Source organism: Passer montanus, unplaced genomic scaffold (genome assembly GCF_014805655.1).
Source record: "Passer montanus isolate IOZ18808 unplaced genomic scaffold, ASM1480565v1 scaffold161, whole genome shotgun sequence".
Lineage (NCBI taxonomy): Eukaryota > Metazoa > Chordata > Aves > Passeriformes > Passeridae > Passer > Passer montanus.
The window spans coordinates 514,540-533,029 of NW_024363272.1; the positions used below are offsets into that span (position 1 = coordinate 514,540).

General features: G+C 65.4%; 2 protein-coding genes across 3 annotated transcripts in view; one reads left to right on the plus strand and one right to left on the minus strand.

Moving 5' to 3' along the window:
* CACNB3 (calcium voltage-gated channel auxiliary subunit beta 3) overlaps positions 1–1,803 on the minus strand; it is a 7,092-nt gene extending 5,289 nt beyond the window's left edge. The window contains exons 1-2 of one of the 2 annotated variants that reach the window (XM_039703249.1): positions 1,613–1,803; positions 1,370–1,462 (exon numbers count right to left, since the gene is read on the minus strand). In XM_039703249.1, coding sequence (XP_039559183.1) covers positions 1,370–1,462; positions 1,613–1,654 — 135 coding nt within the window. In that variant the 5' untranslated portion in view covers positions 1,655–1,803. Of the gene's footprint in view, positions 1–364; positions 388–1,369; positions 1,463–1,612 lie in introns of those variants that run through there. The other variant, XM_039703251.1, reaches the window with a different exon arrangement.
* Positions 1,804–4,255: 2,452 nt separating this feature from the next.
* ADCY6 (adenylate cyclase 6) lies at positions 4,256–17,941 on the plus strand. The gene is made up of 21 exons (XM_039703237.1): positions 4,256–5,208; positions 6,666–6,815; positions 6,904–7,025; positions 7,134–7,245; positions 7,314–7,441; positions 8,313–8,471; positions 8,561–8,702; positions 8,784–8,912; positions 9,374–9,399; positions 9,499–9,646; positions 10,485–10,582; positions 10,656–10,743; positions 10,817–10,933; positions 11,005–11,163; positions 12,520–12,695; positions 12,777–12,806; positions 13,941–14,070; positions 14,838–15,101; positions 16,008–16,212; positions 17,076–17,200; positions 17,274–17,941. The coding sequence occupies exons 1-21, from the start codon at positions 4,375–4,377 to the stop codon at positions 17,400–17,402; spliced, it is 3,471 nt and encodes a 1,156-aa protein (XP_039559171.1). The 5' UTR covers positions 4,256–4,374; the 3' UTR covers positions 17,403–17,941.
* Positions 17,942–18,490: the final 549 nt, after the last annotated feature.

Sequence of the window (18,490 nt, forward strand, 5' to 3'; positions counted from 1 at the left end):
CCGCCCCCGCCTCCCACCGCCCCCCCGGGCCGCACGGAGCCGCCCCCGCCGCTCAGCCCGGGGGGAGTGGGTGGGCGGATGTGTGTTGGGGGTCGCCGTTCCCCCTTGCCGGTGCTGGCGGGGGGTTCCGGCCCCTCTCCGGTGGGGGGCTGCGCTGGCAGCCGGGAGACCCGAGCGGTGCCGGGGAGCTGCAGCCGGACGGGTCGGCGGCGCAGCTCCCGGTGTCCCGGGAGGGGGGGGAGAGTTTGCTAAGAGAGCTCCGGGTGAGAGCGGAGTCCCGGGGCAGCGGCGGAGGGGCCGTGCAGCTCCCGCAGCGCGCAGCTCGGCGCTCCGGGGCGGCGGCGGGGGGGGTCCCGGTGGGTACCTCCATGCTCCGGTGCAGCGGCTCCGGTCCTGCCCCGAGCCGGCAGCAGCCCCGTCTGCAGGGCGAGCCCTGGTAGCGACGGGCCCCGGGGGACCGGGCCGGCCCGCCCCGTTACCGCGCAGCGGGACCGGCCCGGGACAGCTCACGGCCGGCCCGGGGACATCGGGGCAGCGCACGGCGGGGTGGGGGCTTCGGACAGCGGCGGGACCGGCCGCGGAGACCTGCACCGGGCACCAGGCACCGAGCGCGGGGCCCGGTACCGGGCACATGGCGGGGCCCAGCCGGGCCCTCTCCGAGGTGCTGAAGGGGCCGCGCCGGGTGCTGGGCCGGGTCACGGGGTCCCCGGGGGTACCGGGGAGTACCGGAACAGCAGGTGCTACCCCGCCAAGGAAGCGGGATGCTCCGGCCGCTCTGCGCCTCCTGCGGCCGCCCCGGCAGGAACCCCCCGCCCTCCGTGAGCCTCCCCGGTACCGCTCACCCGCCGGCGGCCGGGCAGGGGGCGCAGCTCGGGGCCGCAGGAAACCGAAGCAGCGGCTGGGGGGCGGCGGGGAGCTCCGTGCCTCTCCCGGGCAGCGGCCCGGTGCCGGTTGAGGGAGCGGGAGGGGAGCCCCGCGGCCCCTTCTACAGCCCCGCCTGGCCCGTTCCCCTTCCGCTGCCTCAGTTTCCCGGGGCCGCCCCCCGCGCCGCAGTGCCGGTGCCCGCCGCCGGCCCGGCCCTGACGCAGCACTCGCTATTTTTAGCCGCGGGGAGCGGCTGTTGCGATGCTACCGGCGCCCGGTGCCGGCGCCCAGCCCCGGTCCCCGGGGAGCGGCGGGGCGGAGGCGGCCCCCGAGCTCCCTCCAGTGCGGAGGTTGGGGTGGGAGACGCTCGGCCGCTCCCCGCTCCCCACCCCAGCTCCGTGCTTTAATGCGGAGCCGCAGCAGCGGCGGAGCCGGGGCTGGCGGGGCTGCCCCGCCCCGGTGCCGGTCTCGGTGCCGGTGTAGGTGCCGGTGCCGGCCCGCTCACCTGCCTGCGGAGGATGCTGGAGGTGGTGTCGGACGAGGTGCTGCCGTCCGAGCGCTTGAAGCGGCTCTTGCGCTTCGGGAGCCTCCGGGGGCTCTGCGGCGAGAGCGGGCGGTGAGCACCGGGCGGCTCCGGGCGGCTCGGCCCCGCCGCGGAGCCGCCACCGGCGGCCCCCGGCTCTGCGGGCAGAACCGAACCGGGCCGCACGGGGCCCGCGACGGCCGGGAGGGCTCCGGTTCTGCTCACCTGGAAGGAGCCGGAAGCGTCAGGCTGCGCCGGGGCTGACATCCCCGGCGGCACCCACCGGAGCCCCGGGGATCCCGGCGGGGCAGCCCCACACCGGACCGCGGCGCTCCGCGGGGAAGGGCCGCGCCGCCACCGCCACTGCCGCTCTCCGCATCACACGGGGCCGCCGGGGCGTCCCGGCCGTCCCCGCCCCCGCCACCGCAGCCGGGCAGCCACCGGGAGGCACCGGCAGCGGACCCTGCCCACAACCCGCAGTGCTGCGGTGACCGGCCGCGCGGTACCGGGCACGGGGAGCCCCCCGGGGCCGCCGCAGCCCTGCCCACGCGTGTGCGGGGATGCGGGAGCCCGAGCCCCTCCGCCCGCATCGCACCGGGGCCGCTCCCGCTGTCGCCGTGCCCCTTCCACGGTTCATTTGCCACCCCCACGCCGGGGCATCACCCCTCCACCGCGGGGTTACGCCCCCAGAGACTCCCGCGTGGGGCAGGCGGGGCCGGGGGGGGCTGCAGCCCACCCACCCCACGCCCCGTGCCCCCGCCGTGCCCACGGTGCTGCCCGGTTCCGGACCGGAGGGGCAGGAGGGGACAGCGGGCCGGGGGTGCTACCGGAGCCCCCGGAGCCCCCCGGAGCCCCAGCACGGCCCCCCCACCCCCCGCGCGGCGGGACTTCCGCGTGGGGCCGCAGGGACACGGCCCCGCCGGCGGCTCCTAATTAATGATTAATCAGCGCTCCCCGGGGCCCGGCGCCGCCGCTGCGGGGGAGGGAAGGGGGGCACGGGGAGGTTCTGCCACGGGGGGAGGGCAGGGCCGGTGCCACGGGCACCCGTGGGGTACGGGGGGCTGGGGATGGCAGTGAGGGGTGCCCTGTGCCAATGGGGGCGCGTGGAAATGGGGGGGCATCGGCAAGGGGGGTGTGTGTGCGAACAAGGGGGGTGTGAATCTGTAAGGAGTGGATTAGGGTGCGTGCAAGGGGGCTGTGAGTGTGTAAGGGGTGGGTCAGGGTGTGTGTGCAAACAAGGGAGCTGTGAGTGTGTAAGGAGTGGGTGAAGGTGTGTGTGCAAACAAGGGGGCAGTGAGTGTGTAAGGAGTGGTAAGGAGTGGGTCAGTGTGCGTGCAAGGGAGCTGTGATTGTGTAAGGGATGTGTCAGGGTGAAGGTGCGTGCGAGGGGGGGGCTGTGTGTAAGAAGGATATAACGGGAGTGTGCAAGGGCTGTGTGTGTGAAGGTGGGGGCTGTGAGTGTGTAAGGAGTGGGTCAGGGTGAGGGTGCGTGCAAGGGGGCTGTGAGTGTGTAAGGGGTGGGTCAGTGTGCGTGCAAGGGAGCTGTGATTGTGTAAGGGATGTGTCAGGGTGAAGGTGCGTGCGAGGGGGGGGCTGTGTGTAAGAAGGATATAACGGGAGTGTGCAAGGGCTGTGTGTGTGAAGGTGGGGGCTGTGAGTGTGTAAGGAGTGGGTCAGTGTGCGTGCAAGGGGGCTGTGAGTGTGTAAGGGTGAGCGTGCATGCAAGGGGGGCTGTGTGTAAGGAGGATATAACGGGGGTGTGCAAGGGCTGTGTGTGTGAAGGTGGGGGCTGTGAGTGTGTAAGGGCTGTGTATGTGTAAAGGTGAGTGTGCAAGGGGTAGGTGTACGCGTGTGTGCAAGGCGGTGTGTGTGAGGTGTGAGCAACGGGGGTGTGTGCCCCTGTGAGTGTGTGCAAGGGGTGGGTGTGCAAGGGCTGCGTGTGCAAGCCGCGTGTGTGCAGCCGCACCTGCTGTGCCTGGGGGTTGCACAGGTGTGTAAACACAGGGATTCGTGTGTTTGCACACAAATATAGAGGGGTTGATGTGTGAGTGAGTGCATAACGGGGCCGCCTGAGTGTGCAAGGGCGTGTAAATGTCCGAGGAGGGTGTGCATGTGCAATGTCTGTGTGTGCAGCACGGAAAACCCGCGTGCAAGGGTTTGTGCGTGCGTGTGCAAGGGGGGCCCCGGGATGTGCGGGGGGAAGGCACCGGGGGCACCGGGGTGGGTGTGCAAGTNGATGGGGGGGGGGGGGGCGACACCGGGCTGGGCCCCCGGGCGGCGGGAGCGGTGCGGCCCCGGGGGGCTGCGCGGTGCTCGGCGGGGTCCGGTGCGGCGGGAGCTGCCGGTGCGGTGGGAGCGTCCGGTGCGGCGGCCGGAGGGCGCTGGTGGGTCCCGGTGTACGGGCCGGGCTCGGCGGGGCTCCCGTGCCCGGAGCGGGGAGGGAGGGGAGGAGGGAGGCGGCCGCCGCCACCGGGGCCGGCCCTTCCCGGTGGCCGTTCTCCACCGCCGCTCGCCCAGAGCAGGGACCGGCTGCCACGTCCCGGCTGGTTCCCGGTGCCCCGGGGCGGTCGTGCCCGGTAAAACCCGTTGGCCGCCGTTCAAGACAAACAGGGCCGGGACGCCCGGGTCGGTCCCAGCTTTGTCGCAGGTCGCTGCACCGGGAAGGGCGGGCTCGGGGCGGCCTCGGCAGGGCCACGCACCGGGCACCAGGACACCGGGCACCGGGACAACGGGAACCCGACACCGGGAACCCAGTGCTGTGCACCGGGATTCTGGCACCGGGACACTGGGGCACCGGGCACCCAGCACTGGAGGGGCCATGGGGGCAGTGGGGGAGCTGGGACTTGGGCTCTGCATCCCGAGGGTGGCGGTGGGGACATCAGGACCCCCCACTCCTTGCCCGGCCTCGCACCCCCGTGGACACCGGGGTCTCTGTTGGGGCGCCAGGGTGGGGGCCCAAGCGCTGACCCCTCCTCGGTGCCCGCAGCATGTCGTGGTTCAGCGGCATCCTGGTGCCCAAGGTGGACGAGCGGAAGACGGCATGGGGGGAGCGCAACGGCAAGAAGGGCCCCCGGCCCCGAGCCGGCCTCTGCGGCCCCCGCTACATGAGCTGCCTGCAGGACCCTGAGATGGAGCGGGCTGCGGGACCCGCCCGGGGGCTGCGCTGCACTTGGCAGGAGGATCACTACGGCAAGAAGGGGCCCGCGGGCGACCTGGGACTCAAATCGGTGGACACAGGCTTGGAGGACGGCGAGGCCAAGGGGCCGAAGGGAGCCGGGGGACATGGGGGGCGGCCCTCGGCCGGCGAGTGCTGGCGGCGCCTGCTCCAGGTTTTCCGCTCCAAACGCTTCCAGTCGGCCAAACTGGAGCGGCTTTACCAGCGCTACTTCTTCCAGATGAACCAGAGCAGCCTGACGGTGCTGATGGGGGTGCTGGTGCTGGTTTGTGGGGTGATGCTGCTCTTCCTCTGCCTGCCCGGTGCCCCCCACGTGCCGGCGGCCGCCGCGCTGGCCGGTGCCACGGCGCTGTTCCTGCTCCTCATGGTGCTGTGCAGCCGCAGCGCCTTCCCCCAGGACTACATGTGGGTGGTGAGCTACGTGGTGCTGGGGCTGCTGGCCGGGGTGCAGGCGCTGGGGACGGTGGCCGTGGCTCCCCGAAGCGCGGCCGAGGGCGTTTGGTGGAGCGTTTTCTTCATCTACATCACCTACACGCTGCTGCCCGTGCGGATGCGGGCGGCCGTGCTGGCCGGGGTCCTGCTCTCCGCCCTGCACCTCGCCATCGCCTGGCACCGCAACGCTGCCGACCCCTTCCTCTGGAAGCAGGTAGGGACACACCTGAGAGGGGCTGGGGACACACCTGAGAGGGGCTGGGTCACGCCCACCTGCAGGTGGGACTTCCCATCCCTGCATCCCGCTCTGTAAATTTGGGAATTTTTTTTTTTTGTGCTTGGTGGAAAGTTCTAGATGCAGGAGGGCCCCTTGGCTGCCCGGGGATAGGGGAGGTGCCATGCTGGGGTCCCGTGGTGGGGCAGGGTGGGCCCCTCATGCCGGCACAGACCCAGCATTGTGGGCTGCACCGGGAGGAAGGGGCGCCCACAAAGCCCCCGTTGTAGGGTTGGCGGAAACCCCCGAGGAGGGATGCAAGCCCAGGGCACCAGGGCAGGGGAGTGGCTGTCACCCAGGGGGGCTGGGACGCTGCCAGTGTCCCCTGTCGTGCCCCTCTGAGGTGGTGGGCGCTCCCAGTGGGGTGCTGCTCGCACAGGGGGTGCAGAGGGGTCCCCCATCGCTGTGGCCGCGTGTTCCCAGCCCCAGCAGCTCCCCCTCCTTGAGCAGAGCCACTCGTCACCGTCACCCTCGCCCTGCCTGGCCAGGGCCAGGGCCACGTGCTGTCCCCGCGGGGCACAGGGCGAGGAACACAATGACATCCGAGGCCAGCGGGGTCACGGGAAGGGCCGCCCCCCTGGGGAGGGTTCACCCCTTCAGGGCAGGAGCGATGCGGCTCCGGGGGATGCGATGGGGCCGGGGAGGGGATGTGAGGCCTCTGCTCCCAGTGTCCCAGTGTGCTGGAGCGCTATAAATAGCCCTGGCCCCGGTCCCGGGGGATGGGGACGGGGGAAACCGCAGCTCCCTCCGCAGTCATCTCCGCTTTCTGACTTCCTCTGCTTCCCGAGGGCGTCCCCATGACCCCCACGCTCCAGGCCCCCATGCACCCCTGGCTCCTGTATCCTCAGATCCCCCCTGCTCTGGTTTTCTACATCCCCACATCCCCACGTTCCCCCTTGCCCTGGCTCTCCAGGTCCTCCACATTCACCCTATGCATGTCCCCTGTGTCCCAAAGTCCCCTCTGCCACCCTACCCTGTGTCCTCAGGCCCCTGTGATCCCCCTATCCCATGTCCCCTTTGCCCCACCTACCCTCTGTCCCCATGTCCCCTTTGCCCCCCATCCTGTGTCCCCAGCTCCCTGCATCCCCTATTCCCTGGTTTCTCACAGCCTCAAGTCCCCCATGTCCCTGCAGCCCTCTTGCCCTGTTTTCCCACGTCCTTTGGTGCCCCACATCCCCCTGACCCTGTCCCCTGCATCCTCCTTGCCCTGTGTCCCAGAACCCCCATGTCCCCCCTGCCCTGAGCCCCCATGTTCCCACACTCCCCTCTTTGCAGCCCCCTCTCCTCCCCTTAGCAGCTCCCACCATACCAAAGCCAAGGCTCTGTGCTGCAGAGGAGGGTGGCAGAGCTGGCTGGGGGTCCCCAGGTGGTCACACTGAGCCCACCTCCCCCCCCAGCTCAGCGCCAATGCCCTGATCTTCCTCTGCACCAACGTGGTGGGGGTCTGCACCCACTACCCGGCCGAGGTGTCGCAGCGCCAGGCCTTCCAGGAGACCCGTGGCTACATCCAGGCACGCCTGCACCTCCAGCGGGAGAACCGCCAGCAGGTGGGACGGGGGATCCCGGGGGGTCCCCGTGCTGAGCTGGGGGTCCAGCAGCACCCCGGCCCTGCTGACGGGGCTGCTCTGGCTGCAGGAGCGGCTGCTGCTGTCAGTGCTGCCACAGCACGTGGCCATGGAGATGAAGGAGGACATCAACACCAAGAAGGAGGACATGATGTTCCACAAGATCTACATCCAGAAGCATGACAACGTCAGGTACTGTGGGGACGGGGGTGTGGGGGTGCTTTGGGGGAGGCATCACCAGGGGAGGGTGTCTGGGGCAGCGTGTGGGCTGTGCCCAGCCCGTGCTCTTCCTTCTGGCAGCATCCTCTTCGCGGACATTGAGGGCTTCACCAGCCTGGCCTCGCAGTGCACGGCGCAGGAGTTGGTGATGACACTCAACGAGCTCTTTGCCCGCTTTGACAAGCTGGCTGCGGTGAGTGGAGGGGCTGGGGGACTTTGGGGGGGTCCTGGAGCCCTCCTAAGCTGCTCGTGCCCCCCCAGGAGAACCACTGCCTGCGCATCAAGATCCTGGGGGACTGCTACTACTGCGTGTCGGGGCTGCCGGAGGCGCGCGGGGACCACGCTCACTGCTGCGTGGAGATGGGCGTGGACATGATCGAGGCCATCTCGTGAGTGGGGCAGAGCGGGGACAGTGCCCGTCCCCAGTGCCACCACAGCTCAGGGGGCTGCACCTGACCCTGCTGTGCCCATCCCCTGGGCTGGCACATCTCTGGTGCCACCACAGTTTGGAGGGCTGCATCCAACCCTGGTGCTGGTGTGTCCCCGATGCCATCACAATGTGGGGGATGGCATCTCCTGGGCTGGCGTGTCCCAAGTGCCACCACAACCCTGAGGAGCTGTGTCTGCTACTGGTGTGTCCTTGGTGCCAGTGCAGCTTGAGGGAGGCTTGCAATTTTGGCAAGTCCCAGGTGCCACCACAGCTTGGGGGACAGGTCCCATTCCTGGTGCTGGCACATTCCCAGTACTCACCAGTCTGGGTCACAGTGCCTAGGTGTGCCATGGGATGCTTGGGGGTGCCATGGAGGGTGCCATAGGGTTCTTGGGGGTGCCGTAGGGTGCTTGAAGGTGCCATAGGGTGCTTGGGGATGACATGGGGTAGTTGAGGGTACCATACAGTGCTTGGGGGTGCCATGGGGTGGTTGAGGGAGCCATAGGGTGCTTGGGGGTGCCATGGAGAGTGCCATGGGGTGGTTGAGGGTGCCATAGGGTGCTTGGAGGTGCCATGGGGTGCCTGGGTGGGCCGTGGTATCGCAGGTGCCTGTGAGTGCAGTGGTCCTTTGGGTTGCCTTGGGGTGCTGCGGTGTCTGGGAATCCCAAAAGGCCTTGGGGTGCCTGGGAGTGCCATGAGGTCTCTGGTGCCAGTGGGTTGCTGTGGTGCCTGGGACTCCTGAAAGGCCAAGGGCTGCTTGGGGGTGCTTCAAGGCACCCGGGGGTGCCACGCAGTGCCCGGGGGTGACACGGTGCCGGTGCCACCCGCAGGCTGGTGCGCGAGGTGACGGGGGTGAACGTGAACATGCGCGTGGGCATCCACAGCGGGCGGGTTCACTGCGGCGTGCTGGGGCTGCGCAAGTGGCAGTTCGATGTCTGGTCCAACGACGTCACCCTCGCCAACCACATGGAAGCGGGTGGCAAAGCTGGGTGAGCCGGGCAGGAGGGGCTGGGATGGGGGTCCGGGGTGGGGGGCGCTGGGCAGGGAGGGCTCAGCAGCTTCATGCCCCCCTGCCCAGGCGCATCCACATCACCTGGGCAACGCTGCAGTACCTGAACGGGGACTATGAGGTGGAGCCGGGCCACGGGGGCGAGCGCAACGCCTACCTCAAGGAGCACAACATCGAGACCTTCCTCATCGTCGGCTGTAGCCAGAAGCGCGTGAGTTGGGGGTGGTCTGAGGGGCAGCAGGGGCGTGGGAAAGCTGGGGTCACCCCCTCATGGCTCTGTGTCACCCTGTAGAAGGAGGAGAAAGCCATCCTGGCCAAGCTGCAGCGCACTCGTGCCAACTCCACCGAGGGGCTGGTGCCACGCTGGGTGCCCGAGCGCTCCTTCTCCCGCACCAAGGACTCCAAGGCCTTCCGGCAGATGGTGAGCAGCCCCGGGAGGGCATTGGGCACGGGGCACCCTCACCACGGTGCTATCAGCCACTCGCTGCCCTTCCGTGGCTGTCAGAGGCTTCCCCAGCCCTGCCCACAGCCCTCGTGGCTTCCTCCGCTGTCTGCAGGCCTCAGGGAGCTCCTGGGTGGCCCCTGGTGCTCAGCAGACCTTGGAGATCCTCCTTGTTCTCATCAATCCTGGGCACACTCAGGGGTCTCCCATCCTCACTGGTGTTAGACATCCCCCTTAGACCCCTCCCTCTTCCCTTTGCAGACCCCAGGGACCCTCTTGGTCCTTGCCAAAAACCCTTGGGGACCCCCCCTGCTCCATTTACCCCTAGAACTTTCTCCCCCATCCTGGGTGACCCTGGGGGGGTGTCCCACGTCCTTGTCACTCATGAGGGTTGCCCCCAGCCATGTCAGTGTCTCTGACACCTCCCTTGTGTCTCCCAGGGCATCGATGACTCCAGCAAGGACAAGTAAGTGTTCCCATGCAGGGCTGCTGGGGGGGTCATGGCCAGCCCCTCCCTGGGGCAGAGCTGGGAGCCTGGGAGGGTCCTGACCCCCCCATTCCCCAGCCGTGGTGCCCAGGAGGCCCTCAACCCTGAGGACGAGGTGGATGAGTTCCTGAGCCGGGCCATCGACGCCCGCAGCATTGACCAGCTCCGCAAGGACCACGTCAAGAAGTTCCTGCTCACCTTTCAGACCCCTGAGCTGGAGAAGAAGGTTGGGTGGCCCTCTGTTCCCTTTGTTCTGGACCCACCATTCCATCTGTCTCTTGAAGTCCCCTCTGCCCTGGCCCCATCAGCATCTTTGTCCTCCCATCTCTCCTCCATCCCTTGGGGTCTTCTCTGTGCTGGTTTCATGGTCTGTCCACCTTCTCAGCCGCATCTCCTCCATTCCATCCCCTGGGGTTGCCCCTGTCCCCTCCCATCCCCTGGGATCCCCCCTGTCCCCTCCCCTCTTCTGGGGTCCCTCCTGTCCCCTCCCATCCCCTGGGATCCCCCCTGTCCCCTCCCCTCTTCTGGGGTCCCTCCTGTCCCCTCCCATCCCCTGGGATCCCCCCTGTCCCCTCCCCTCTTCTGGGGTCCCTCCTGTCCCCTCCCATCCCCTGGGATCCCCCCTGTCCCCTCCCCTCTTCTGGGGTCCCTCCTGTCCCCTCCCATCCCCTGGGATCCCCTCCCTGCATCCCTGGAGTCCCCCCCATCCCCCTCCATCCCATGCCCCAGGGTCTTCCTGTCCCCTTCTTCCCCCCACTTTGGGGTCCCCCCTTTTCCCTCCATCCCATTTCTTGCATCCCCTGCGGTTCCCTGTTCCCCTCTATCCCACCCTTTGGGGTTCCCCTGTCCCCCTCCATCCCATCCTCTGGGATGTTCCCAGTCCCCCTTCATCTGCATCCTTTGGGGTCTTCCCATTTCCCTCCATCCTGTCCCCCAGGTTCCCCTCATTCCTCTCCATCCCATCCACTGGTGTCCCCTCAGTCCCACCTCCATTCTTCCCTTGGGATCCCCGTGGGGTTCCCCCTCTCTCCATCCAACCATCCCACCTGCCCCTGTCTCCTCAGTACTCCAAGAAGGTCGATGACCGTTTTGGTGGCTACGTGGCCTGTACCCTCCTGGTCTTCTGCTTCATCTGCTGCCTCCAGATCCTGGTGTTCCCCCAGTAAGTGCTGCAGCCCCCCCAAATACCAGCTCTGACCCCCCAACCCCATCACTCACCTCCCACCTCTCCCCAGCTCCTCGCTGATGCTCGGGGTCTACGTCAGCATCTTCATCCTCCTTGCTGCCATCCTCTTCATCTGTGCCATCTACTCCTGCGTCACTGTGAGTACCTGAGGGCTGGGAGGGTTTTTGGGGGGCTCGGCCATGCCTGACAGGCTCCTTGGTGCCCCCCCAGGTCTTCCCCTCCGCCCTGCAGCAGCTCTCCCGTGGCATTGTCCAGTCGCGCGCCCGCAGCACCGGCATCGCCGTCTTCACCATCCTCCTCGTCTTCATCGCTGCCTTCGTCAACATGGTAGGGTCAAGGGGGTCTGGGGGGTTTTGGGGGGCTGTGGGGCACCAGCTCACACCCCTCTGCCCCCCCAGTTCTCCTGCAGCCGCATGGCCCTGCGGGACTGTGCTGCCCGTGAGCTCAACGTCACCCCTGGGTCCGTGGGGCCCTGCCAGCTCCGGGCCCTCAACTTCTCCCTGGGCACCCCCATGGGCTCCTGCCACGGTGACGGGCTGGCCTGTGACTTCCCCGAGGTGAGTGGCACTGCCTGGCACAGGGCATGGTTCCCACAGGGGTCCCTGCTGTGCCACGTCCTCCCTGGGTGCTGGCACGGGGTGCCCATGGGTGTAATGTCCCCAGGAATGCTGGCACAGATCTCTGTAGGCATTGTGTCCCCAAGGGTGCTGGCACGGGGTCCCCATGGGTGCAGTGTCCCCAAACATGCTGGCACAGGGTCCCTGAGGATGCAGGCTGCTGGAATTGGGTCCCTGCAGGCACTGTGTCCCTAAGGATGCTGGCACAGGGTCCCGGAGGGTTCAGTGTCCCCCAGAGTGCTGGCACAGGGTCCCCATGGGTGCAGTGTCCCCAGACATGCTGGCACAGGGTCCCTGAGGATGCTGGAATGGGGTCCCTGCAGGCACTGTGTCCCTAAGGATGCTGGCACAGGGTCCCGGAGGGTTTAGTGTCCCCCAGAGTGCTGGCACAGGGTCCCCATGGGTGCAGTGTCCCCAGACATGCTGGCACAGGGTCCCTGAGGATGCTGGAATGGGGTCCCTGCAGGCACTGTGTCCCTAAGGATGCTGGCACAGGGTCCCGGAGGGTTCAGTGTCCCCCAGAGTGCTGGCACTGGGGTGCAGGGTGCCAGCACAGGGTCCCCACACACACGGGGTGCTGGAGCAGGTCGCTCAGGTCCAAGGTCCTCAGTGGGTGCTGGCACTGAGCCCTTGAGGTTGCTGGGTGCTGGCACAGTGTCCCCAGGGGTGCAAGGTCCCTGTGGGCGTGGGGAGGTGCTGGGATTCCTGGGGTGCTGCAGGAGTTCCAGGGTTCCCAAGGGTGCCATCCAGTGTTCCTGAGGTGCTGCAGGGGTTCCTGGAATGCTGTCTGGGGTCCCTGGGGTGCTGAAGGAGTTCTTGGGGGTCCCAGCCGGTGTTCCCAGGGTGCCATTCAGGGTTCCTGGGGTACCATCCATGGTTCCTGGAGTTCTTGGGGTGCTTCAGGAGTCCTGTGGTGCTGGCTGGTGTTCCCAGGGGTGCCATGTGGGATTCCCAGTTGCTGCAGAGGTTACTGGGGTGCTGTCCAGGGTCCCCCAGGAGTTCCATCCTGGGTTCCTGGGGTGAGGGCTGGGGTTCCTGAGGTGCCATCATGGATTTCCAGGAGTGCCTGCAATATTCTCTCAGTCTGCCAGTATTCCCAGGGTGCTACAGGGGTTCCCAGGGTTCCATCCAGCATTCCAAGGGTGCTACAGGGGTTCCTGGAATGCCAGTCCTGGTTCCTGGGGTGCCATCTGGGGTTCCCAGGGTGCTGCAAAGATCCCAGGGGTGCCACCTGGTGTTCCTGGGTACCATCTGGTGTTCCTGGGGTGCTGCTGCACCCCACCATGTGCTCCCCAGTACTTCAGCTACAGCGTGGTGCTGAGCCTGCTGGCCTGCTCCGTCTTCCTGCACATCAGTAGCATCGGGAAGCTGCTGCTCATGGTGGGCATCGAGGCCACGTTCCTGCTGCTGGTGGAGGGGCCTCACGCAGCCCTCTTTGACAACGCCGACCTGCTGGTCCTGGCCAACGCCCTGTGAGTGCCCCCAGTCCCCCAGGGGTCCCCACCTTGGAGCTGTGTCCCCACCCCACTGACCCCTGGCTCCTGTCCCCACAGGCCCCCCTTCAACGTGACCCAGGGAGAGTGGTGAGTGGGAAACTGGAGCCAGTGGGGACCTGGGTAGGGGTGTGAGGGTGGGCAGAAGCAGAAGGGTCCCTTGGGGGTCTGTGCTGCAGTGCTGGGGAGGTGGGAACAGCCTCAGGGTCTCTGGTGTGGGCTCAGCTTTGGGGTCTGGGTGCAAATCTGGGGCTTCTTGGGTGGGTGAGTGGATCTTTGGGGTCTGCCATGCAGATTTAGGGTCCTTGGGATGGGAAGGTGAATGTTTGGGGTCTGGATGCAGCTTTGGGGTCCCGGAAGGGAGTGAGTGCATCTTGGGGTCTGGGTGGATCTTTGGGATCTGAGTGCAGGTTTTGGGTCTCTTGGATGAGTGGGTGAATCTTTGGGGTTGGGTGCATGTTTGGAGTTCCCCTGGGTGGATGACTGAGAACTTTAGGTTCTGAGTGCAAATTTGGTGTCCGTGGAGTGGGTGGGTGCATGTTTGGGTTCGGGGTACATGCTTGGGGTCTGGCTGCAGTTTGGGGTCTGGCTGCAGTTTGGAGTCTGGCTGCAGTTTGGAGTCTGGCTGCATGTTTGGGGTCTGGATGCATGTTTAGGGTCTGGGTGCACGTTTGGGGTCTGGGTGCCTGTTTGGGGTCTGGGTGCCTGTTTGGGGTGTGGATGCCTGTTTGGGGTCTGGGTGCATGTTTGGGGTCTGGGTGCAGTTTGGGGTCTGGGTGCAGTTTAGGGTCTGGGTGCATGTTTGGGGTATGGGTGCAGTTTGGGGTCTGGGTGCACGTTTGGGGTCTGGGTGCATGTTTGGGATCTGGGTGCATGTTTGGGGTCTGGATGCCTCTTTGGGGTCTGGGTGCAGTTTGGGGTCTGGGTGCATGTTTGGGGTCTGGATGCATGTTTGGGGTCTGGATGCACGTTTAGGGTCTGGGTGCATGTTTGGGGTCTGGGTACATGTTTGGGGTCTGGGTGCATGTTTGGGGTCTGGATGCCTCTTTGGGGTCTGGGTGCAGTTTGGGGTCTGGGTGCAGTTTGGGGTCTGGGTGCATGTTTGGGGTCTGGATGCCTCTTTGGGGTCTGGATGCCTCTTTGGGGACTGTGTGCAGTTTGGGATCTCTGGGTGGGCAGGGACAGATCCCCCAGCCCACCTCAGGGGTCCCGGGGGTCCTGCAGCCCGGCAGAGGGGAAGGTGGCCCTGCGCTACGTGACCCCCGTGGTCCTGGCCGTGTTCGCGCTCGCCCTGTACCTGCACGCGCAGCAGGTCGAGTCCACCGCCCGCCTCGACTTCCTCTGGAAGCTCCAGGTATGACCAAGGTGTGGGGGGTTAGGAATGACCCTTTTCCTGCCTCCTGAGACTGGGACCAACCCCTTCCCTGCACCCCAGGACTGGGGTGACCACGGGGTCAGTATTGATGCCTTCTCATACTCTGGAACAAGACTGACCCCTCTCAGCACCCCAGAACTGAGGGGGTTGTGGGACCGGGACTGACCCTGCTCCCTGGGATTGGGGTGACCATGAGACAGGAACTGTCTCTTCCCTTGCTCTCTGGGATTGGGGTGACCATGAGACAGGAACTGTCTCTTCCCCTGCTCCCTGGGATTGGGGTGACCATGAGACAGGAACTGCCTCTTCCCCTGCTCCCTGGGATTGGGGTGACCATGGGACAGGAACTGTCTCTTCCCCTGCTCCCTGGGATTGGGGTGACCATGGGATGGGAACTGCCTCTTCCCCTGCTCCCTGGGATTGGGGTGACCATGGGGCTGGAATCAACACCTTCCTTCCACCCTGAGACCAAGACTGACCCTCCCTGCACCGCAGAACTGGGGCAGTCATGGGACAGGGACCAGTCCAGGGCCAGAACCACCCCCCTCCCCACACCCTGCCACAAAGGCAGGGCTGGGACCAACCCTTTCCCTGCACCCCAAGACTGGGGTGACCATGGGGCTGGGACCAACCCTTGCCCTGCACCCCAGGACTGGGATGTCCATGGGGTTGGGACCAACCCCCTCCCTGATGCTGGGGAGGCCGTGGGGTCCTGTGGCAGCTCCCACCTGGCTCTGTGCCCACAGGCAACGGGCGAGAAGGAGGAGATGGAGGAGCTCCAGGCCTACAACCGGCGGCTGCTGCACAACATCCTGCCCAAGGACGTGGCCGCGCACTTTCTGGCACGGGAGCGGCGCAACGACGAGCTCTACTACCAGTCCTGCGAGTGCGTGGCCGTCATGTTCGCCTCCATCAGCAACTTCTCCGAGTTCTACGTGGAGCTGGAGGCCAACAACGAGGGTGTGGAGTGTCTGCGGCTGCTCAACGAGATCATCGCTGACTTCGATGAGGTGCTGGGGCAGAGAAGGGGCAAGGGGGTGCATGGGGGCGAAGTGCACGGGGAGGGGGTGCAGCTGATGGGGTTTGTGGGGTGCTGGAGAGGCTGTGGAGCAGTGGGGATGAGGTTGTGGTCCAGGGAATGTGGTCATGGGGTCATGGGAAGGCAGTGGAGCAGTGGGGATGAGGTACAGGATGTACTTCACTCTTGGAGAAGCCATGGAGCAGCTTTCATGGAGCCACAGGAATGGGTGCAGCATGGATGGAGTGCACAAGGATGAGGTGCAGGAAGATGGGGTGTTGGAGAGGCTGTGGAACACCAGGTTTGGGGACAGGGTGCAGGAGATGGAGTGCACGGGATGCTGGAGAAGCTGTGAAGCACCACAGATGAGGATGGGGTGCAGGGATCACAGACATGGGTTGCAGGAGAGGCTGTGGAGCACCATGAATGAGGTGCAAGATGGGATGCACCAGGTATGCAGAGCCTGCAGAGCACCATATTTGGGGCAGGATGCAGGAGATCGTGTACAGAGGTGTTGGAGTGCTGGAGAAGCTGTGAAGCACCATAGATGAGGATGGGGTGCAGGGATTGCAACAGCCACAGGTTGCAGGAGAGGCTGTGGAGCACCATGAATGAGGTGCAAGATGGGATGCACCAGGTATGCAGAGCCTGCAGAGCACCATATTTGGGGCAGGATGCAGGAGATCGTGTACAGAGGTGTTGGAGGGGTTGTGGAATGCTGTGGAGGAGGTTGGGGTGCAGGGGATGTGGTCATGGGGTGCTGGAGAGGCTGTGGAGCAGCACTGGTGGAGCCACAGTGCAGAATGCTGGAAAAGCCATGGAACAGCATTCATGGGACGGGGTGCAGGATTTGGGGTACCCATCACCCTGTCGAGGTGACCCCTGCCCGTCCCCCCAGATCATCAGCGAGCAGAAGTACCGGCAGCTGGAGAAGATCAAGACCATTGGCAGCACCTACATGGCGGCATCGGGGCTCAACGCGGCCACCTACGACCGCGAGGGCCGGAGCCACATCGCGGCGCTGGCCGACTACGCCATGCACCTCATGGAGCAGATGAAGTACATCAACGAGCACTCCTTCAACAACTTCCAGATGAAGATTGGTGAGCCCTTGCACGCCCCTTGCACGCCCCTCTGCACCTCCAGCCATCCCATGCTGTTTGTAGCTTTGTGCTGGCGGCTCTTGCACTCCTTTCCCCTCTCTCTCCCTTTCCCAATCACCTCTTGTTTTTCCTTTTTATACCCCATTTTCCTCTCTCACACTCCTTTTCTTTTTACACCCCTTTTTCTTCCTTCCTGGCCTTTTTCCCCTCTCACCTGTCCTTTCCCCTCACCCATTCTTTTCCAATCTCTCCCTCCTTTTCTGATCTCACCCCTGACCCCCTTCTTTTCCCTCCTCACTTCTTTCCCCTTTTCCCCTCTCACCTCCCCTTTCCCCATCACCTCTACTTTTTCCCCTCCACATTCCTCTTCTCCCTGTCACTCTCTCCTTTTCCAATCTCATCCCCCACCCCTTCTTTTCCCTCCTCACTTCTTTCCCCCTTTTTCCCCTCTCACCTCCCCTTTCCCATCTCACCTCCCCTTTTTCCCCTCCACATTCCTCTTCTCCCTGTCACTCTCTCCTTTTCCAGTCTCACCCCTACCCCTTCTTTTCCCCCCTCACCTCTCTTTCCACTCTCAACTCCCGTTTTCCCATCATCTCTCCCTTTTCCCCTCCACATTCCTCTTCTCCCTGTCACTCTCTCCTTTTCCAATCTCACCCCTCACCTCTCTTTACCTCTTTTTCCCCTCTCACCTCCCCTTTCCCCCCTCCACATTCCTCTTCTCCCTGTCACTCTCTCCTTTTCCAATCTCTCTCTCCTTTTCCAATCTCACCCCCCCACCCCTTCTTTTCCCCCCTCACTCCTCTTTTCCCCCCTTCCCCGAGTGTGGGGGTGGTCCCTGACTCCCAACCCTGTCCCCCCAGGCCTGAACATGGGCCCAGTGGTCGCGGGGGTCATCGGGGCTCGCAAGCCCCAGTACGACATTTGGGGCAACACCGTCAACGTCTCGAGCCGCATGGACAGCACCGGGGTCCCCGACCGCATCCAGGTCAGTCAGGGCTGGGAGGGACACAGGACCCCTGCCCAGAGACCCCCCCTTACCGCCGTGTCCCCTCCTCCAGGTGACAACAGACCTGTACCAGGTGCTGGCTGCCAAGGGCTACGTGTTGGAGTGCCGGGGGCTGGTCAAGGTCAAGGGCAAGGGGGAGATGACCACCTACTTCCTCAATGCGGGGCCTGGGGGCAGTTAGGGGGGGTCCCCATGGTGTCCCCCCACGCCGGGGACTCCCCCAGCCTGTGCCGAGCTCAGGCAAAAAAAAAAAAAAAAGAAAAAAAGGAAAAATCCCCAAATACACGTATTTAAAAACAAAAAAGGGAGAAATGGACACAAGGAGGTGGTTGGGAGGTGTGGGGAGGTTAACCCTGTGCCCCCCCTCCGCGGGTGTTTTAGGGGGTGTTTCCCAGCCCTGCACCGGGGTGTTTTTTGTGGGAGGGGGGTCATGGTAACCCCCATCCCTTTGCTGAACCCCCCCATGTGCCAAAGAGGGGAGACGGGCCCCCTCCCCCCAAAAGAAAAGGGACTGCAGGGGGTTTTGGGGGCGGGGGGTCCCCAGCCCCCTCCATGTGCCAAATTGAAGTGCCGCCTGCGGGGGTGGGGAGGCGCAGGCCCAGCATCTCCGCAGCCCCCTCACCCCCCGGGGGTCCCAGCCCCCTCCGGGGGGCCTGTGGCGGGGAGGGGAGGGGGAAAGACCCTCCCCCTTTTAAATGCAAAAAAAACCCTAATGAAGTGCCTTTTTTTTTCCTTTTATTTTTTTTTTTTCCCCCCAGCCCGGAGCGGGGGGCACTGGCTCCCTCACCCCAGCGCAGACCTGAGGTACTTTGTCCTTCGTGTGTACAGATAAATTATATATAAAACACTTTGGATACGAGCTGTGGCCTGGCCTGTGGGGCGGAGGAGCTGCCGGTTGGGAGGGGGCTCGGGATCCCAGGGGGGAGAAAACACCGGGAGCCGGTGAGGGGGGGTCCCGGTAAGGGAAAGGGGGTGAAAAGTCGGTTGGGGGGGTACAAACAACGACTTGGGGCTGCGGGATCCCGGTAAAACCGGATCTTGGAGGGCTCGGAGGTTCCCGGGGTGGGGGGGAAACATACCGGAGGGGTACACTGAGGTCCCGCTGAGGAGGGGGTCTCGGGTTGGAAGGCCACACCGCTATCCCAGGGGTCCTCGGGTGTCAATGCGTAGAAGGGGGAGCTGAGAAGCCGGTGGTGGGGCCACGGGGACCGCCCCGAGGTGCGGAAGTGCTGCGGGACCCCCTGAAACCGGAGCCCCTGAAACCGGAGC

What these genes read in the sequence shown, in the direction of transcription:
- ADCY6 (XM_039703237.1), top strand. Translation starts at nt 4,375, where the DNA reads ATGTCGTGGTTCAGCGGCATCCTGGTGCCCAAGGTGGACGAGCGGAAG. An exon ending in ACCCCTTCCTCTGGAAGCAG is followed by an intron (nt 5,209 to 6,665) that starts GTAGGGACACAC and finishes CTCCCCCCCCAG; the next exon opens with CTCAGCGCCAATGCCCTGAT. An exon ending in GATGACTCCAGCAAGGACAA is followed by an intron (nt 9,400 to 9,498) that starts GTAAGTGTTCCC and finishes CCCATTCCCCAG; the next exon opens with CCGTGGTGCCCAGGAGGCCC.